This window comes from Chelon labrosus (genome assembly GCF_963514085.1).
Source record: "Chelon labrosus genome assembly, chromosome: 1".
Taxonomy (NCBI): domain Eukaryota; kingdom Metazoa; phylum Chordata; class Actinopteri; order Mugiliformes; family Mugilidae; genus Chelon; species Chelon labrosus.
The window spans coordinates 2,791,093-2,810,045 of record NC_140337.1 but is presented as its reverse complement, the minus strand read 5'-3'; the positions used below and the strand labels follow the sequence as shown (position 1 = coordinate 2,810,045).

The following is an 18,953-nucleotide window of genomic DNA, read 5'->3' as shown; positions in this document are numbered from 1 at the left end:
TGAACTAAATTTCATCTTCATTAGGGTTAAGTTAAGTAAGAGGTGTTGATCCAACTGCGTTTTCATTTCGGACGCTGTGGCTTGTAGTGTTTCTATTATTTTGACAACCCCCATTTTAGTCAGTGGGATTCATTTTCACTAATGTACCTAATGATTTGGCAAGTGAGTGTTATGGAGCATTGGTAAATGATATATTAATATAGTTACAGCCTATATCTTTAATCAGAAAGCGCCACCTTTGTGTTGTTGTTTTTTTTTGTGACTAACTGAACAGATTCACTGTGATCTGTCAGACACTCCAGGCTTTTCTTTCCATTAGGACTGTGAAAACCTTCATGATGAATTTGTTTTCCTCTGGTCTGCTCATGAAACTGACTCCTCCTTCCATCATCCTCACCTTCTTCTGAGTCTGTAGATTGTTGGTTTTACTATTGATTTATTTTATTTTATTGTATCTAGCAACTAAATAATTATTTCTCAAAGATGATTTTTTTTTTTGTTGTTGTTGTTTTTGTTCTGTGTTATTTTTTTTAAAAAAGCACTTTTTGCTCACCGACTCTCACTTGTACACCTTTATGAATATGTAAATGACTCAGATCATATTGGAATAAGAAAAAAAAATAAAAGCTTGTATTTTTGTTACAGAGTTTGGGGAAACAAATAAAGAAAGTGAAAACTAAGCTGGAGTGAATATTCGTCATTGAAACAGGAGAGAAGCATTGCATATAGAACAATAAAGTCAAGTAAAGATAAATAAAGGTCCAGGTAAAAGAAAAATAATTTGTTCATATAACTGAAATAAGTTATTTCGTTATTTTATAAACATTAGTTCTGCATGATGTGTACAACAGTGATAATGGGGTAGTATTTCAGGCTTTACTGCACAAGGCCTCCATCTACTGGCCTGCCATGGTAAGTGCACACAATTTGGCTCACTTAAATGACAATTACATATTTTCTTTGAATTTTCTGCAGTTTTTCTCCAGATTGTATGTACAATTATAGAAGACACTGTGTATGAATTCACAATTAAGAGGGAAAAAAATACACTTCAGTCTTATCTATAACAAATTCTAAAAGTGGATGCAGTGCTATACATGATTTTCTCATTTTATATTTATATATGTATATATAGTATACAATATATGAATATGCGAAATGTGTTAATGTAGATATAGATATATTGTGTACAGCATACAGTGACATATGTAAGATATATAAGAATATATAATGCTGCATAAAAAATATTCAATAGTAGCAGCAGCAATAACCACACTCCAGTGGTTTCCTCACAGGGAGGCACTGTATAGTTGTATGGCCTGAGGGACAAATGACCTCCTCAACTGTCCATGGAGCAGGACAGAGACAGCAGTCTGACACTGAACAAGCTTCTCTGCCTGACTATGTTGTCCTGTAGAGGACGGTAGATATTGTTCATGATGGACCAGAGTTTGTTCAAGGTCCTTGCCTCTACCACTGATGCCAGGGACTCCAGCTCTTCCCCTTCCACAGAGTCCACTTTCTGTATCAGTTTGTCCAGCCGCACTTCTGAGCACTGCCTCCCCAGCACACCACACTGTAGAAGAGGACACTGGCAACGATAGTCTGGTAGAGAACATGTCCAGCAGCTTCCGGTAGATATTAAACAATCTTAGTCTCCTGAGAAAATAGAGACGGCTCTGACCTTTTGTGTATACTGAGTCTATGTTAGCTGATCAATCCAGTTTGTGATCCAGCTGTAGACCCAGGTACTTATAGGTCTGAACCACCTCTACACACTTTCCATTGATGGTTACAGGCTGCAGGTGGGGCCAGGACCTCCGCAAATCCACTACCATCTCCTTGGTTTTAGTTGCATTGATCAGAAGGTGGTTCGCTCCACGCCATGAGATGAAGTTGTTCACCAGATTCTTGTACTCCTGCTCCTGTTCATCCCTGAAAACACCCCACAACTGCAGTGTCGTCTGAGAGCATCTGCATATGACACGAAATGTGGCATTTGTCACATTTCTTAAACCTGACCACAATGGAGATCCATGTGAAGACAAGATACCTGGTAGTAGCATTATTATTATTATTATTTTTAAAAATAAATTGAAATAGATGCAGCATTTTAAATGTTAGCAAGCTGGACAACGGGTGGAAAGGGTTAATGTTGCACAGTGCTGCCCCCTGGTGGGCAGGGTGCCTCTGGACCAATTAGACGTATGGACTAGACGCTGAGCCCAGATATTCGTCTGGTCGACCAACTCCTGTGTGTAACATCAAATAAAATCTGTAAACATCCTCTGTGATGGTTGTGATGGACATAAAGTGTCATTCTGGGAGATTAACTGGGACAAAGGGAAAATAAAGCATATGGTTTCTCAATATGAGAACAGTCCAGATGTTTGCAAAATCATTTTTTCCGATTTTTTGTTTCATTTATTATGTTTTGGTCGTGCACCTCAACAGTTGAGGAGATCACCAAGAGGCCTCTATCCTTGCCATTCTACACTGGCGACCTGCTAGGTATAGAACTGATTTTAAACTATTTACTTTTAAAGCTCTACCAGGCCTTGACCCTTCCTACCAAAAAGGCAGCTTGACAACAGGCAAGGCAGGCAACTGCTTGGTGCACCAGGCGACAAGGGGCCCCCATAAAATGTTAGAAATGTTAAGCTACAGCAGTGGCAATGTGCTAAGTTTTCAATAACAATAGAAACTCATTCAGTCCAGTTACACGTGGCGTGACTATTTGAAGCTGTTAATTAAGTCTGTTAGGGTTCTTACTCATCCAGGTCATAGTTTATCCAAAAAACAAAGCTGAAGTGCACTTATAGAGTTTCTTAAATATGTTTCATTCAAGTAGCGTCTTCAGTTCTGAAAGACTGGTGGTGGGGGTTGAGGCTAGAAAACTTTAGATTCCAAAGTTTCACCTCTGTTCATGCCTTGAGACTGGCCATTCCTGAGTCACTGGAGTACCACTAATTAGGGAAGGAAAACGGGATCAAAACTATTTCCTCCAATTAAAGACAAGAAGCTGGTTGCCAAAAGACTCTAGTCATGTAAGTTTCAGGTGGGCAACAGTCACAGATGTTGCTATTTAATTCCCAACCCTCCACCAGTCTTTTAGAACTGAAGAAGCTACTTGGATGAAACATCTTCAAGAAAGTCTACAAATTCAGTTGCTTTTGTTTCAGCTTTGTTTTTCCTATAAAAGTTTGTGGCTTTTACTTTCTTAAAGTTTAAAATTCGTTCTAGATTCTTATTCATTGTTCCTGGCTATGAATTCATTGAACCTTGGTTACATTGGTTCCTGTCATAGGCTCAGTTAGGCACATTTTTCTACTGATGTCTACTCTGTCACCGTCAATAAAGTTGCTCCCCTACAGTTTGCTAGTATGACGAAGGCACCCAGATCAAAATGAAAAGAACTTATTCCTCTTTAAGTGAAAAAAGAAAGAAACAGAAGCACATAAGTATAAATGATGAATGCTGCTGGTATAGCCTCAACTATTACTTCCACTAGCATCACATTGTTTTGTTTGTTCTTTCTTTGACGGCTAACATTAGCTAACTTAGCTAGCAGAGAAATGTGTCCAACTCTGTAGTCTAGTATGAGCGCCACCAGTTGGTTTGTTAGCTTAGCTAGGAGGCTAAGCTAATGTGGACGTAGTACTAATACTACAGTATGAGTCAACTTAAGTAGTGTTTCTGCTATTTCTAGAGTTTTACCTGTTGTTTTATAGAACACTAGAACATATCCTTATTTGGACAACACGTTATTTTGTAATGTCAATGTCAACTGGAAGTTTTTTAAATTTTATTTAAAAAAAAAGCAGCTGAAATCGCTCAGTTGGGAGAGTGTTAGACTGAAGATCTAAAGGTCCCTGGTTCAATCCTGGGTTTCAGCAGACATCACATTTCACTCTTTGTTACAATATGTGTGACGAATAACACTTTGAACCCCCGTGGGACAAATCAATAAGAACAGACTCGCAGAGTAAGAAAGGTATTCAGATGTCAAACTTTGGGGTTTCTTGTGTAGAAAAAAAACACTGCTTGGTGTTCTTCTTCCCCACCTGCACAACTCTCTGCCCTCTAACCTCTTTTAACACTGGTATGTTTGAAGGCCATCGACATATTCTAACCAACTATTCATCGTCTGAAAGGATTAACACAGTATATACTATTTAAAGACACAAAAATCAGAGCAAAACAGTACTTTCTTACCTTGTCTACAGAAGTACACACTATTTTAAACACGATGTCTGTATTGAGCCCTGCGATAGACTGGCGACCTGTCCAGGGTGTACCCTGCCTCTCGCCCAGTGACAGCTGGGATAGGCTCCAGCAGACCCCGCGACCCTTAACAGGAACAAGCGGTTACAGAAGATGAATGAATGAATGTCTGTATTGTATTTTTTTCACATGTTTAATTGAAATGGACCCAACCATTCAGTAAAAGCGTTTAAAAACGTTGAATTTCATTACAGCTGTGTTAAACGACACTGCAACCTTTAGACAGCTCCTTTAAACAAACGTTTCAGAATATTTAACTCCAGGAATCTCCGTTTAGTCATAAAGTTCAGTTATATTTTTTTAAGATGTGAGTCAGGAATTGAGAAACTCTACAAATGTAAAAAACGGCCTGAATTAAAATGTAGGTTAGTCGGTTTATTCTGCCAGAAACACCTGAAGAACAGATGTGTCAAGGGAAAATAATAACAAAATAAAGTGTGTCAGTGCAGATTGATGAATATGCACTAGGGAGTTTTTGTACCAGAAATTATATAGTTTGAGATTAGTTCATGTGGCCTGGGGGGAGAGCAGAGATGCCTAGAGAGAGATGCATCAGTAGGAATCATTTGGAAGAGGAAGACAAAAGCCCAGGAGGAGTTTTATCTCTGTGAGTGTAAACAGGGTTGACACACTGGTATTTCCTGACTTCCAGGGGTGAGTCAAACGATGGTCTAGTAGCAGAGGTAAAAGTACTGCATCTTTAAAGTGGATTGTCCCAGTTAGTTTGTTGTTTCTTATAGTTTTTTTTTTTCCCATTTTGGTCAGGTTAGTTCAAGGTGAGATGGCTATCTGACAGCCTCACCTTGAACTAGCCATGACCTTGTGGATTCCTTAACTTTTCCTCAAGCGCCATAAGTAGGTTTAAGTTTCACTTTGTTTGGCATGATTTGTTTTTGCATCTAAGTCAACTTATGTAGCACACAAGCTACCCTGATGCTTCTGCGTCAGACCTGCAACGTTTATAAGATAATTTCCATTCGGCATGATTTGATCTACCTTGAGAAATCAACGCAGCTGACTTGTGTTTTAGTGGTGTAATTACTGCGATAATGACACATCAGCGCACCAAGTATAAATTCTTATGTGACATTATGAGGCGAGATTATGAGGTCATGACCTTAGGAGGGGGTGGTGTTATCGAGGTCATGATATCAGCAGAATGTGACATCATGAGGTTTCCCTCGACAAGAGGCAAGGTACACCTTGGACAGGTTGGCAGTTAGTGTTGTGCATGTGCATATTTTTGTGAATTGTGAACTGAATGCATAATTTTTCTGACTGTGAGCATAGACGTGAGTTTTGCTCAGTCTGAATTGAAATAACGACGTTCACCCCTGTTCAGGAAAAAAACGAAATAAAAAAGTTTTACGATTGCTGTCACCCGATGTGCAATTTACGGCTTACAGCTTGGCTGGTGCAGCTGAAAGAGAAGCCGTCTCCGGCACTGCAGAAGCAGCTAATCCACACAAACAGTTGAGTTATTTCCATACAACAGAAAAAATGAAAAAAATGGTGGTAAAAAATATCACAGGTCAGTCAGAGATTCTATTGAACAAGAATAGCTCAAAATCAAAAAATGTGAACTATGAACTTGAGGTGAATGTTTTTGGACTGTGGGAGGGTGCCGGAGCATTAGTATTAGCATTAGCGCGGTGGCTTGAGGAGGCTGAGACCTCCACCTCATCAACCTCTCGACTTTTCCTGAACCACCATCAGATGTTTTGAGTTTCAGTTTCTCCAATAATTTCATCTAAATATCTGGAAAAACTGATGGCATTCCTGTCAGCGTTTGGTCATTCTTAAGATACGTTTTTGCTTCTGTGTTGGACCTACACCATAGGTATGGTGTAGCCTGACGTGCACTTCCCCAGAAATGTAACATGTTGCAGCGGTGCAGACCCAGACCACAAAAATTGTGATTGGTCCGAAATGCATTTCCTTGTCCATGTCTCTCAGTGGTTAGACATCTTAGCATGCTGATGTTAGTTTTCAGCTCTAAATCACAGCAGCTAGTATGGCAATTAACAATGGAAGAGAGACAGACCATCATAACACTTAAAAATGTAGGTCTTTCCTACAGGGAAATTGTAAATAAAGTCAAGGTGTCAGTGAGTTTTCGTCTCCACTCGAACAGAGTCACCGACCCTGGATCCAGCGAGTCACTGACCCTGAGGTTCATCCTACAGCAAGATAATGACCCAAAACACAAGTCCAAGCTATGCCAGAACTACCTCAGGAAAAAAGAACAAGATGGTAAGCTTGAAAACATGGAGTGGCCAGCACAGTCTCCAGACTTAAACCCCATCGAGCTGGTTTGGGATGAACTGGACAGAAGAGTGAAAGCCAAGCAACCTACAAGTGCCACACATTTATGGGAACTTCTGCAACAGACTTGGGAAGAACTTTCTGAAGAATATTTGATTTCTATTGTAGAAAGAATGCCACGAGTGTGTTCAGCTGTTATATCTGCCAAAGGTGGCTACGTTGATGAATCAAAAGTTTAAAATACATTTTGGTCTATAAATTGATTCCATGATTTCTTTTTCAACTCAAATTGCTTATTTGTTCTATGCTTTCATTTCAGAGTGCAATGAGACACTAAACTGAATAAAATCTGCATTTTTGTGGTTTCTAGTAAAGTGACTTTTGGGACGTTATTTTGTAAAGACAACAGGCTGTGAAACACACATAGTTGAATAAAACATGTCATTTTCCTTTTAAATGTCCCAAGTAACATACAAATACACTGACAGTAAGTAGCCTTACATTTAAAACGAAGAATTAGATTAAAAACAAACGTTATTTGGGGGTGAATAACTAAAACACGTATATGTTGTGAATAATACCTTTCAAATGTCTATTTATGTGTAGAATACATACTGACAATATTACGTTAAACATTGTGTACGAATTTCGGTTGCGTTTTCAGTAGGTATGTCCCTCCCGCTCTGCCGTAGCAGGCCTTATCATTCAATACCGGAAGCCAAGAGGTCCTTTTCCCCGCAGACTCCAACATGGTGAGCAGTTTTTCCTCACGATTCGTCTCCGACATAATCTTTAAACATCACTTTTTGCTATAGTTTTATCAAACACGTTTATGTCCTCGTATGAAATTCCACATCATATAAAATGGTAGATGTGTAAATTGTAATCAAAACCTACGATGTCTGCTCTTTATTGATGATTTAATATGACCTAACCCCACTTCGGTTTTTGGCTTGTTAGCTTGAGTGCGGCTATCACTTTTAGCTTGTTAGTTAACGGAAACCTGGATTTAGTCAGTGTAAATGGCCCTGAAGCTGAATGATTTTTGTCAATCCTATTTAATAATTTAACATCAGGGTGAAAGAGAGACACTCGAATTAAGTAAAGTCTGCTATAATCTTAGCATGGCTAGGCCGCAGCCGGCTATGCTAACCCTACATTGATTCCTGCAGCATGTTAGCGAACGATGCTAACCTGACAGAATGTAACGGCTCCTTAATTGTCTTTCCGGCGTTGGATACTCCAGAAATATAGAGTTGTAATTTCATTTGGTTTCCGACACCACCACAACCGGCTGTTTTGTGCTTCTTTTGACCGGCTTTTTTCTCCCTCCTTCTCCAGGCAAGAGGACCGAAGAAGCACCTCAAGCGCGTCGCAGCGCCAAAGCACTGGATGCTGGACAAGCTCACTGGAGTGTTTGTAAGTCATAAGTTCATTCAACACTTAATTAGACGTTGTTTAGCTTTACGGAAAAGTTAAAATTTTGTGTAGTAGTAGATAAATGAGGCTCAGGCTTTATTTGAATAGGCTTGGATGAATGTTTAGCTATAGCAAACGTGTATCAGTAGAGATAAGACATTAAAAAGTAGAACGCATGATGTGGCTAATTCTTACCAGGATTGTCTATTCTGCCAGTCAAACGGTTTATTCCACTGACTTTCCCACGTTTTCAGAGTATCTAGAAGTTGATGTAGCAGTTTAAGTAGAAATCAGGTCATTTCAAGGAGTTATAATTGGTGCTAGTTCTCTGCATTGAGTCAGAAGTGGCTTATGAGTCTCTGTCTATACTCTTAGTCGCGTTGTCGTTCACAGTCAGTGTTTTCTAAAAATGTAAGCCAGGTTGATGGTTGCTCATCACTAATGGTCCATTTACACTGTGAGCATTAAAAGCTACGACTTGGTTAGCTTTACCAGTGACAGTTTCACGGTTGGAGCTAGTTCTGGGTACTGCTTCTGATTCCATATGAGTTCATTTAAAGGTATTTCAGTTTCAGTAGTGTTATTTAAAACTGTAATAATGTTGTCTTTGGTGCCAGAGATTTGTAGTATTTCCACAACATGGCTTTGGTGATGTCCAGCTCTTCTGTGTTCATATTTTTAATTTCAAACAGCTTTCAGGTCTGACGGCGCTCTGAGTCTTAGCTTTGCTGGTGTTTTGGATCTCATCACGTGGATTAATGTTGCGCTGAGATCTCTAATGTGGAATCTGGAAACACCTGAGGATTGTGTGGATCAATATAAGATATCAAGATGGACATGAGTGGATTTTTTTTTTAATCCGGTCCTTGTTGGAGTCGCCCGGCACTCTAACATGCACTGAGCGTGTGGCAGTGGGTGAAGCCAACACGTCTGATTGGCTGTGCCACCACCGCATCAGTGGAGCAACAAAAAAAGTTGATCTCAGCTGAACTTTTCATGTGTTGCACGTCACAGCAACAAGTGTCAGGCGTCGGCTTGTCGCTTCATGTCATTGGCTTCCATTGAAAGTGCGTTTTTTGTTTTGCTGCAAGTCTGAATGTAGCATAAGTTGTAACTTACCGTGCAGTGACGCAGACCACAACTGCTGTGTAGTTATTGGTCAACATTTATTAGCTCCGATGTGATCCGTTCAGATCCAGTCACCTATGTTTGAAATGCACAGAGGAACTTGACGATGCAGACATGTCGCGTAGATATTTTTCTTGAGTGTACACCAATTTCTACACTGGACACAAACTTAGGAAAGCGCTGTAGTTGGAAATGCGCGTTTGTGTTCTAGAAGGGTATTATCTGACCTAACAGTGATGTCAGGTTACCTCCAAATACTGATGTCAGTATCATCTTCCTCTCAGGCTCCACGTCCTTCCACCGGTCCCCACAAGCTGAGGGAGTGCCTGCCCCTCATCATCTTCCTGAGGAACCGCCTCAAGTACGCCCTGACTGGAGATGAGGTGAAGAAGATCTGCATGCAGAGGTTCATCAAGATCGACGGCAAGGTCCGCACCGACATCACCTACCCTGCTGGATTCATGGGTGAGTCTTTGAAACCTTGTATATAACCTGCTGAATGAATTGTCATCCAGTGATTAGCAAGAGTTGCATCTGCTTACACTGATGCTCAGTGGACAAACTGCTTAGCTTCATGACTGATATAGTGTTCAGTTTATGTAGAAAGGACATCAAAAAGGAGGTAATTGAACTGGATTGACTACCAAAATAATGGCAACATGTTCCAATACAACAGCTGAATAGTACTACAAACCACAGCCTCTGAAATGAAAACAGTTGAATCAGCAGCTCTGTTATTTGAAACAAATACTTTAAGCTATAACCTCAATGAAGCTAATATTTAGTACAAGACTGTTCTATTAGTGTTATCACTAGTGTACCTAATGAAGGAGCAATGATGACTATGTGGGTTTGATCAGCAATGGGATGAAACTACACAACCAATCCTCTAAGAAGTTCTGAGCTCCAGCCGTAACACTTTAATATTCATAACTCTTAAGTGGAAGAAAATAATTATTAACAGTCATTCTCAACCTAGACGAATGGATTAAAGGTTGTCTGTGGCCAGTCGTGTTAGAGATTCGTCACTGAAGGTGAGTCTGTTCCTGAACAGACTCATTCATTATTATATTCAGTCTCTGCTTCAGTTTTGGTTATCAGGTGGAGATTTCTCTCTTTGATTTGAGATTGAATTTGGTTTTCGATGGATGTGTCTGTTTAGGGTTTGTGTCTAGACATCTTTCATTATTGCTGCCACTTAAATGGAGGGGAATGTGTTGGACTTATCACAAAACCATAGGTTATCTGCTGCTTTGTCATTATGTGTTTAAATTCTGGCACAAAAGTATTTCAGCCTATTTCAAATATAACTCCATGAATAATCTGACATTTTAGATTACATCTTTTAGAAATCTAAAAGTGTGTGTCAGTGATGACAACCCAAGCACTATTTCAGAGTGGACAGCAGGCTTCCTCTAGCCCTGTCAAACAGTTTTCCCTACACTTCATCACAAGGCCGACAGCTTTGTGTGAAGGTGTGGCGTTTTAATTTCCAAATCCAAGGGAAGCCGTCGCTGCATGATGATAAACACTAGGTCACTCTGGGGCCAGAGCAGCTTTCGAAGCCGTACAAAAGATTATTGCAATTAGCGTAAAGTATTTTATAAAGGGTGATTTAGCCTAATGCTGGGCATGCGAAAATACACATTATAAACGAGTTTATAACGACACAAGTTTAATTTGAGTATAAATTTGTGTTGGGTCTGTGGTTTATTTGCATCTTCTGTTATTGATTTAGAGATGAAGGTTTGGTTAGGGTTCAAAATGTAGAGCCAGATCTAATGTAAACAGTGTAAATTCGGGAAGCAGTTGAAATGTTTTTTGTAATATATTAATACAACTGCTGGTGTCCCAACACAGTGATAATTGTACATACAGATAATGGCAATTTAATGATTTGACTAACTTTTTCTTTTACCAAAGGGATTTCATTGTGACCTAAACAGAATCTGTTTTTAACGCTTAAATTCGTCTTTTCAGATGTGATTAGCATCGAGAAGACCGGTGAGCACTTCCGCCTCATCTATGATGTGAAGGGACGTTTCACCGTCCACCGCATCACCGCTGAGGAGGCCAAGGTGAGAGCTGGAAATTTAGTTTTAGACATCCTTAAGGTTACAAACCAGGAATTTTGTAGATTGGCTGGTCCACTTTTCCTAACCAGCCTCCTCTTCCTCTGCAGTACAAGCTGTGCAAGGTGAAGAAGCTCCTCGTTGGCACCAAGGGAATCCCCCACCTGGTGACCCACGATGCTCGCACCATCCGCTACCCAGACCCCCTCATCAAGGTTAACGATACAATCCGCATTGACCTTGACACCGGCAAGATCACAGACTTCATCAAGTTTGACACCGGTAGGGTTAACTCTGCGCAAGAGCGTCCTTAATGACACGTCTTTTGTCATGAGGAAATTTCTCTGACCCGTTTCTCCTCCTCTCCTCAGGTAACCTGTGCATGGTGACTGGTGGTGCTAACTTGGGTCGTATCGGCGTGATCACCAACAGGGAGCGTCACCCTGGCTCCTTCGACGTGGTGCACGTCAAGGACAGCACAGGCAACACCTTCGCCACCAGGCTCTCCAACATCTTTGTCATCGGCAAGGTGAGCGTGCAGAAATGTTAAGTTGGCTAATGGTAGTGCCTCCTAGCCCCGAAGCTAATGGTAGTGCCTCCTAGCCCCGAAGCTAACGGTAGTGCCTCCTAGCCTCAAAGCTAATGGTAGTGACTCCTAGCCTCAAAGCTAATAGTAGCTCTTCATGTTTCTCCTTTTGAATGACCAATACAGACTACTTCCATCTTCCCATATGAAGAGATATTCCTTTTCATGCCTGTAGTCCTTTTCGTGTGTTCATGTGCACTTTTAAGTCTGCCTTTGTTGCCGATAGTTCTTTGATGTCGGTTTGAGATTCAGACTTGGAGCAATGATGACAATTTCTGGTTTTGATCAGCAATGAAAATAAACTACCAATCCTCTAAGAAGTTCTGAGCTCCATGATCAAACTGTCCAAACATTTTCTCAAGTACAAGCTGTTATTCTTCCAGTCATTCAAACATGCTCTGATCTTAAAATGGAAACTCAACTCTTATCACGGCACCACCAGTCACACCAATAATGTCTAATAGTGGCTTGTGTTGTGCTACGTTAAATGGAGCTGTTAGCTTTAGCATGAAACAGGGCAGGTACCAAAATAAATGGAATAAAGCCATCGTCAGGGCTATCGTAGTATACATGTTAAAACCAGTACAATCCAGTAGTAACGATGCGGTCAAGCTAGATGTCAGATATACTGGCATACTGGTAAAACCACCAGTGTCAACAAGTGATGGAATAAGTTACCACACCATGTAATTGGCTCTGTGAACTGTGCTCTAACACACTGATGATGATGAGGACCTGGCCTGTGGACAGTGTTGATAATAAGACGCCTTCATAATAAACTCTCCGTTACCTGACATTTGTTAGGCGGCAGAGAAGAGCACATCTGTCAGCAGCACCATCAACTCTTGGCTGTGTGACATTTATTCTGTGGGCTCGGCCCTGCTTTTTCTTCGCCTTGATCTGCGTTGAAGTGTTGGCGTTCAGATAAATGTTAGCACAATGAGGATCTGAGCTTCTCTCGCTTTCCTAATGTTTTGTTTTTTACAGGCTGTGAAGAGTATATACTCTAAGTGTTCATTTCTGCTGAATAAATCTTTACAAAGTGTTTATTTACTTTTACTTATCACTGCGCCCCTCTTCTGTCCCGTTTGTCTCCAGGGCAACAAGCCATGGGTGTCGATGCCCAGAGGAAAGGGAATCCGTCTGACCATCGCCGAGGAGAGAGACAAGAGGCTGGCCGCCAAACAGGGCAGCAGCTAAACCAGCCACAGAACAGACCGACCCCTGGTTTTCAAATAAACTGTTATTTACAAAACACTCAGATCGTATTTGTGCTTTATTACGGTACAGATGAGACCGCATGGAAGTCCTATTAAAGTCCCTTGCTAAATTTAGAAACTAATACTAATATGATTTGCTATCATAATAAAGGTCATATAAAGGGAAGATGTTAAAAACTGGGGGAGAGCTTGTTAGAGCTGATCTGTGTGGGATTTCTCCAAGTACTCTGGCTTCATCCAAAGAAATGCTTGTTGGGGTTAATTGGTGATTCTAAATTGGGCTTATGTGTGAATCTGAGTGTGAATGAAGGTTTGTCTTTTTGTGTTAGCCCTGTCATACCCTGCCTATCGACCAATGATGGTTGCAATAGTGTCCTACCCCCCCCCCCCCCAAACATAATGCTGGTATAGAACTGTCAGTGTCCATTCTGACCCTTTCCACTGCTGAAAGCTCCTACAATGGACACATGAGTGTCACAGCTGGACCATGGAGAAGGAAGGTGATCTGGTCTTTACAGTTTGTGGATGGTCAGGTTGGAATCATTTGCCTGGTAAACATATGGCACCACTGTGAAAGGGTCACCCCCTTGACATTAACATGGGTGTACTTAGTCTGCAATGCAGGAGTAGAAGAATCTGGGGAACAACTTCATCTCATGGTGCAGAGTGAAACACCTTTGGTTCAAAACGGCTAAAACCAAGGGACTAGTATTAGTGGATTTCCGGAGGTCCAGGCTCCACCTGCAGCCCGTAAACATCAATGGGGAGTGTGTAGAGGTGGTTCAGACCTATAAGTACCTGGGTCTACAGTTGGATCACAAACTGGACTGGTCAGCTAACATAGACTCAGTAAACACAAAAGGTCAGAGCCGTCTCTATTTCCTCAGGACACTAAGATTGTTTAATATCTACCGGAAGCTGCTGGACATGTTCTCTACCAGACTATCGTTGCCATTGCCCTCTTCTACGCTGTGGTGTGCTGGGGAGGCAGCGCTAAGAAGGAGGGCACCTCACAGCTGGACAAACTGATACAGAAGGTGGACTCTGTGGTCCACCACCCTCTGTCTATCTATGTAGCATCCACATAAATACCAGGACCCATGTTTTACCAGAAGAACATTGCATGATAATGACACAGGTTGGTGGTTTTAAAGTTGTGGCTGATCGGTCTATCCAACCATCTCTCCTTTCTCTGCTTTACACACATCCATCTGTTTTCACTCCTAATCCCTCTCATGTCTGCTTTGTCTTCCTTTCTCTCCATCCTTATCCACTTTCCATCTGTCCCCCACTCTCTCATTCTGCACCCTTTCATCAATCTCCTTTCATCGTTTGCACCTTTCCTCCAGTTCCATCCTTTTTTAACCATATCCCTTAAATGGTCTTTTATCATATCCTCCAGTTTTCATCATTTTCACTCCTTTCATTCCTTTTCATTTGCGTCCTTTTGCTACCAATCATGAAACACATTCACCTTCCTCTCTTAGTTCTCACTCTTTCCTGCCAACCATCCATCCCTCAGTTCCCACCCTCCCCTTCATCTTTCCATCGGTACCCAAAATAGCTTCCACATTTCATCCCTCCCTCCTGTAAATATTTTCTCTCCATATCACATCTCTCCTTCACAGCATTTCCTTCCTTCCTCCCTTTGATTCCTACCTAGTCTCCCCTCCTCCATCTTTTACCTAATCCTTCTCTCAAATGTCCCCCTCCATCTCTCCATCTCTCCATCCCTCGTTCTCTCTGTGTTCTGACTTCAGTACCCGTCCATATGGTGACTGCTGGGATGCAGCCTGCTCATGCTCTGCAGAAACCTGGCCTGGCAAACACCACCTCAGCGTGAGTGACGTAACCTGTTCCTGCCCTCGCATTCACCTGTGCAGTAAAGGAGATCAACGCCGCCCTTCTCCCTTCGTGACTTTCATTTCCAGCCCCCGCCTTTTCCACACATGACATACAACACGCGCGACAGGAACATGTGTGGCGGCGTGTTCAGGGGATCATGGCTTGCTCCCGTGACCGTCTGCTCTCTGACACACTGCACAGTACAGTAATCCATCACTGATGGCAGGCAGAATAAGGGCAGTGGGTCTGCTGTATGTCAGAAAAAGAAACTGTAATACTGTATCTACAAAGTAAACCTTCAACAACCTAAACACAACATTCAGACCGCCATTAACGTACAACCATGCTGGCTGTTAACGTTTCTGTTTGACCTTTCTGAACATAGCATTTAGTTTATGTTACGTTCAAATGAGGTAATGTTTACCACTCACATTAGGAGTCTATACGTCTGTATGGTCGGTGTCCTATTGTGGTTTTCACAACTTCAGAAAAGATTAGAGTGCCTGAGCTGTGAAGTGTTTTCTGACTTTTCCAGAAATGGCAGAAGTGAATGGTTATTTCATAGAAATAAGTTACCTGCGTGTTAGCTTGTTAACTGTTAGCATAGGTGGCTTTAGACAATCTTATCGCATGAAACTACAAACCTACAAATTACAACATCCAGACCATCATCAATTAAATCATTTTGAGGATTTTAACCCTTTAAATGCCAGTTTGATTACTTAAAGTTGTTGTTTTCAGGAAGAAAACACAAAATTAGTTATTTTGCATCGAACTAATGTTGGGGGACTGATTGTTTTCAAATCAGTCTTGGATATGACCAAGATTATCTAAAATACTGATTTGATTGCATTATTAATTTTTGTGTAGCATCAGATCTAAAATGTACTATCCTCTTGTGACCTTAGCGGACAAAAATGTCCCATTGACTCCCATTATAACCACATTTTTTAATCTCTCAGCCATGACGGTATATAATCGTTCATTCTGCAATATTAGGGTTTCATTTTTGAGAAAAATAGTCAAATTTGTAATTTTTAGTGACACTAAAATCAGCCATTTTCTCATTATGGGGCCTATGCATAAAATGTTTATTTCATTTGAATTTCAACCTTTGTGTAGAGAGAGACCTTGTTACAAAAAACTGTGCCATATGCACTAACACAGCCAAATGATGAAGAGGAACATTGCCCAAATGGACAAAAATGTCTCTATTGATACATGAGAGATAACTCAGGCAGCAACATAAATGAAGCTGAGATGCGTCAAAATGTGCAGTTCCTCTAATGGCCACTGGAGGCTGGTTCCAAAAGTGAGTAAATCCCCAAAGACCTCCATGTTAGAATGTTCTCAGCAGAAATAAAGATGTGTACATATGGTACAGAAACAGTTTTGGTCTCTATAGCTAAATCCACCATTAACTGTAGGGGAGAATTATTGGATAATTTGCTTGTTTAATTTACATCAAGGCCTAAAGTCAAGCGTAATTAACAGGTGGCAGCTGTCTGCCGAAGCTCCACTCACCATTCACCACCATCCATTCATGCTTCACCTCTTTGACTATTTTTGGATCAGCCAGACATTAGTTGGAGTCAAGCACTTCCAATATGGCAACATCCTGAGCCACTACACTGAGCTTCAACACTATTCATGGAGGGTTTGTACATGTTTTTGTACAGTCCAGTCCAGGTTTGACCTGAATGCAATTTTTTACATTAACAAAAGAGCCTAGGAAGTTACTAAAAACTAACTGGATGTTAACATTCCTGTTGTTGTAAACAAATTCAGCTATCCTGCACTTGGATAATGTGTATGACATCGTTGTTTGTCTTCTGTCCATCACCACGTAAAGCCTGCCATAACGCAGTGATTGGCTGGTGCATAATCAGTTCCCAACGGAGAGTATCCTGACCAACTTTTTGCCACAAAAAAGTTGTTGGTGGGGAAGCTGGTCTGGATACCAGGGAATTTTTTTTTTGCAAATTAAGTTATTTATGTAACTTGCTATTTTCAGACATCATGAGTTCCCAAGAACTGAACAATGGTATCCTATCTGAACAAAATAAGACCCAGTCAGAATGATCCTTTAATGATTTAAGATGAGTTTAGATTAGCCGGGGGTGCAAACTGAAAACATTCCACAGTTGTAGCCGTGAACTTTGACCCTGACATGACTTGTAACAAACCAACAAACACTTATCAGGGTTTGTGGTTCAGTAACAAATCAAAAGTAGCGAGGCTGTCCCCATTTTTTTATAGGCCTGGGACTAGTTTATGAAAATAAATAAGGGCACACGCACACATGGACACATAGCCTTTGAACGTTAGAAATATGAGACTCGCCAGACGCATGCTTTGCTCCGGTCCTGTTCTGCAGCCCCTTGTGAGCTGTGCAACAATCACATTAGATTCACACACAGAGTCTTTGAAGTGTATTCGGGCTGGATGGTAAGAAAGGCAAGAGAAATGTGAGTTGCAGAGGAAGCACAGAGAAAAACATTCACTCAAATAACAGAGAAACTAACATGCTGAATTATCTCCAAAGGATTAGACGCACTGCATAAACACAGCAGCCGTCCAATAACTCTTAGTTAGTTGGATAACTAAAACATTTGGTAGTTTGGTACATTTTTCATTTTTTCACAGATTTACAGAAACTCTATGAGTCTAAACTTCTGCCTTCAGCATATTAAACATGTTTTTGAATTTACTCAACTTTGATGTGAATACCCTTGAATTAAAGCAGAGTCTGCATTTTCAGCACATATTCATTACACAACTGTAACTTGAATTTTTTTTTTTAAGTAATAAATATTATGTCGGTGTCCAAACAGATAGGGCCCTAACTGTATTTAAATATTATGGAAGGAAGTCATCTTTTCAAAGATTCAACTTTTTGGCTCAGCTCCCTTTGAAGTGCTTACTTTTATGGCTCCCAAACAGCTCCAAAATGGCTTTTCATTTAGTTTCACTTCTATTATATCCATATATAGTTATATAGTTTGTGTGATGGTAAGCAGTTGTTTTCATAAAAGCCTTATTTTTAAGCATTTCCTTTTTGTTACAGAAAATGGTTACTATTTTAAACATTTTAATCAAAGCACCCCTTTCTTTTTAACACAATGGTATGATCCTAGTCTGTTCTCGCATGTGATTGGCTGAATGGGGTGCCCATCATATTAAAGTCCTGCCCCTGCCTGCGTGGATTGCAGGAGCCGCTGAAACTTTGGCTCCCGACCGGAATTCTTTGTTTGCAACAAAGAATCGGATCTTAGAGCCGGCTCGTTCGCGAACGGCACATCACTAGAATAATAATGTGTGGTTCAGTGGTACTAAACGTGTTATTTTGGGGCTATGTGTTGCTGGAGAGACTTCCCCTACAGTGTGTGTTTCGATTGGTTTCTGCTACAAGTGTTTCCTAGCAACTAATTGGAGCAACTCTTCACTAGGAAAGATGTTCCTTTAATTATTTTAACAGAAACTCAGCTGAAGCTTCAATCCCAGCATAGCTATGAATGTGGCTGCAGCGTGTGTGATGTTGAGGGTCAGTAGACTTAGTGGACTGCATGGAGATAAGCAGTCAAGAGAACTTTTGTCAGACTCTGCTGGAAAAATCGAGAAAGTCGTACAGAGAGAGAGATTCGAGACTTATTAGAAGTACATTTATTTAAAGTCTGCGACAGTTTTGGTTTTTCTTGTTTCAATTAGTTCATCTAATCAGTATCTTCATGGGGCCTCTCCTGAATGATTTAACAATGCTCTAGGTTTATGTTGTGCCCATCTGTTTTTCAGAAATCATGTTTTCTCCCTCATTTTGGCACGCTTAAGATGAGTCTAAATACTACAATACCCATGGGCCTCAGGAGCTGTTGCCATGGAGACAAAGTGGAACAGTAAAGGGGACTAGCAGCAATGTGGAGACAAGAAGCCATGAAACAGTATTCAGTGGGATGCATTGATGATAGGAGATAAAACATTATGTGTTGTGAAGTGAGTGGTACCAAGTGGAACTAATCTCTGAGGTAAAGATACAGTTTTCCCAGATGTTTCCCAAAGAACCACGTCCATGACTTTGTGATTGCATTTTCTTTTCTTTTCAAACAGAGAACGCTGGCGACAAGAAGAGCTTGCTCT

At 40.8% G+C, this 18,953-nt stretch overlaps 1 protein-coding gene across 1 annotated transcript; it reads left to right on the top strand.

The window, feature by feature from the left end:
- Nucleotides 1-7,253: 7,253 nt before the first annotated feature.
- rps4x (ribosomal protein S4 X-linked) lies at nt 7,254-13,011 on the top strand. Its single transcript, XM_084545961.1, has 7 exons — nt 7,254-7,301; nt 7,891-7,968; nt 9,381-9,561; nt 11,077-11,174; nt 11,279-11,450; nt 11,540-11,697; nt 12,853-13,011. The coding sequence occupies exons 1-7, from the start codon at nt 7,299-7,301 to the stop codon at nt 12,952-12,954; spliced, it is 792 nt and encodes a 263-aa protein (XP_084402087.1). The 5' UTR covers nt 7,254-7,298; the 3' UTR covers nt 12,955-13,011.
- Nucleotides 13,012-18,953: the final 5,942 nt, after the last annotated feature.

Bases quoted from the DNA above. Each gene is read 5' to 3' on its own strand.
- rps4x (XM_084545961.1), top strand. The intron at 11,175-11,278 runs GTGAGAGCTGGA...CTTCCTCTGCAG, and splicing joins TCACCGCTGAGGAGGCCAAG to TACAAGCTGTGCAAGGTGAA. The intron at 11,698-12,852 runs GTGAGCGTGCAG...GTTTGTCTCCAG, and splicing joins ACATCTTTGTCATCGGCAAG to GGCAACAAGCCATGGGTGTC.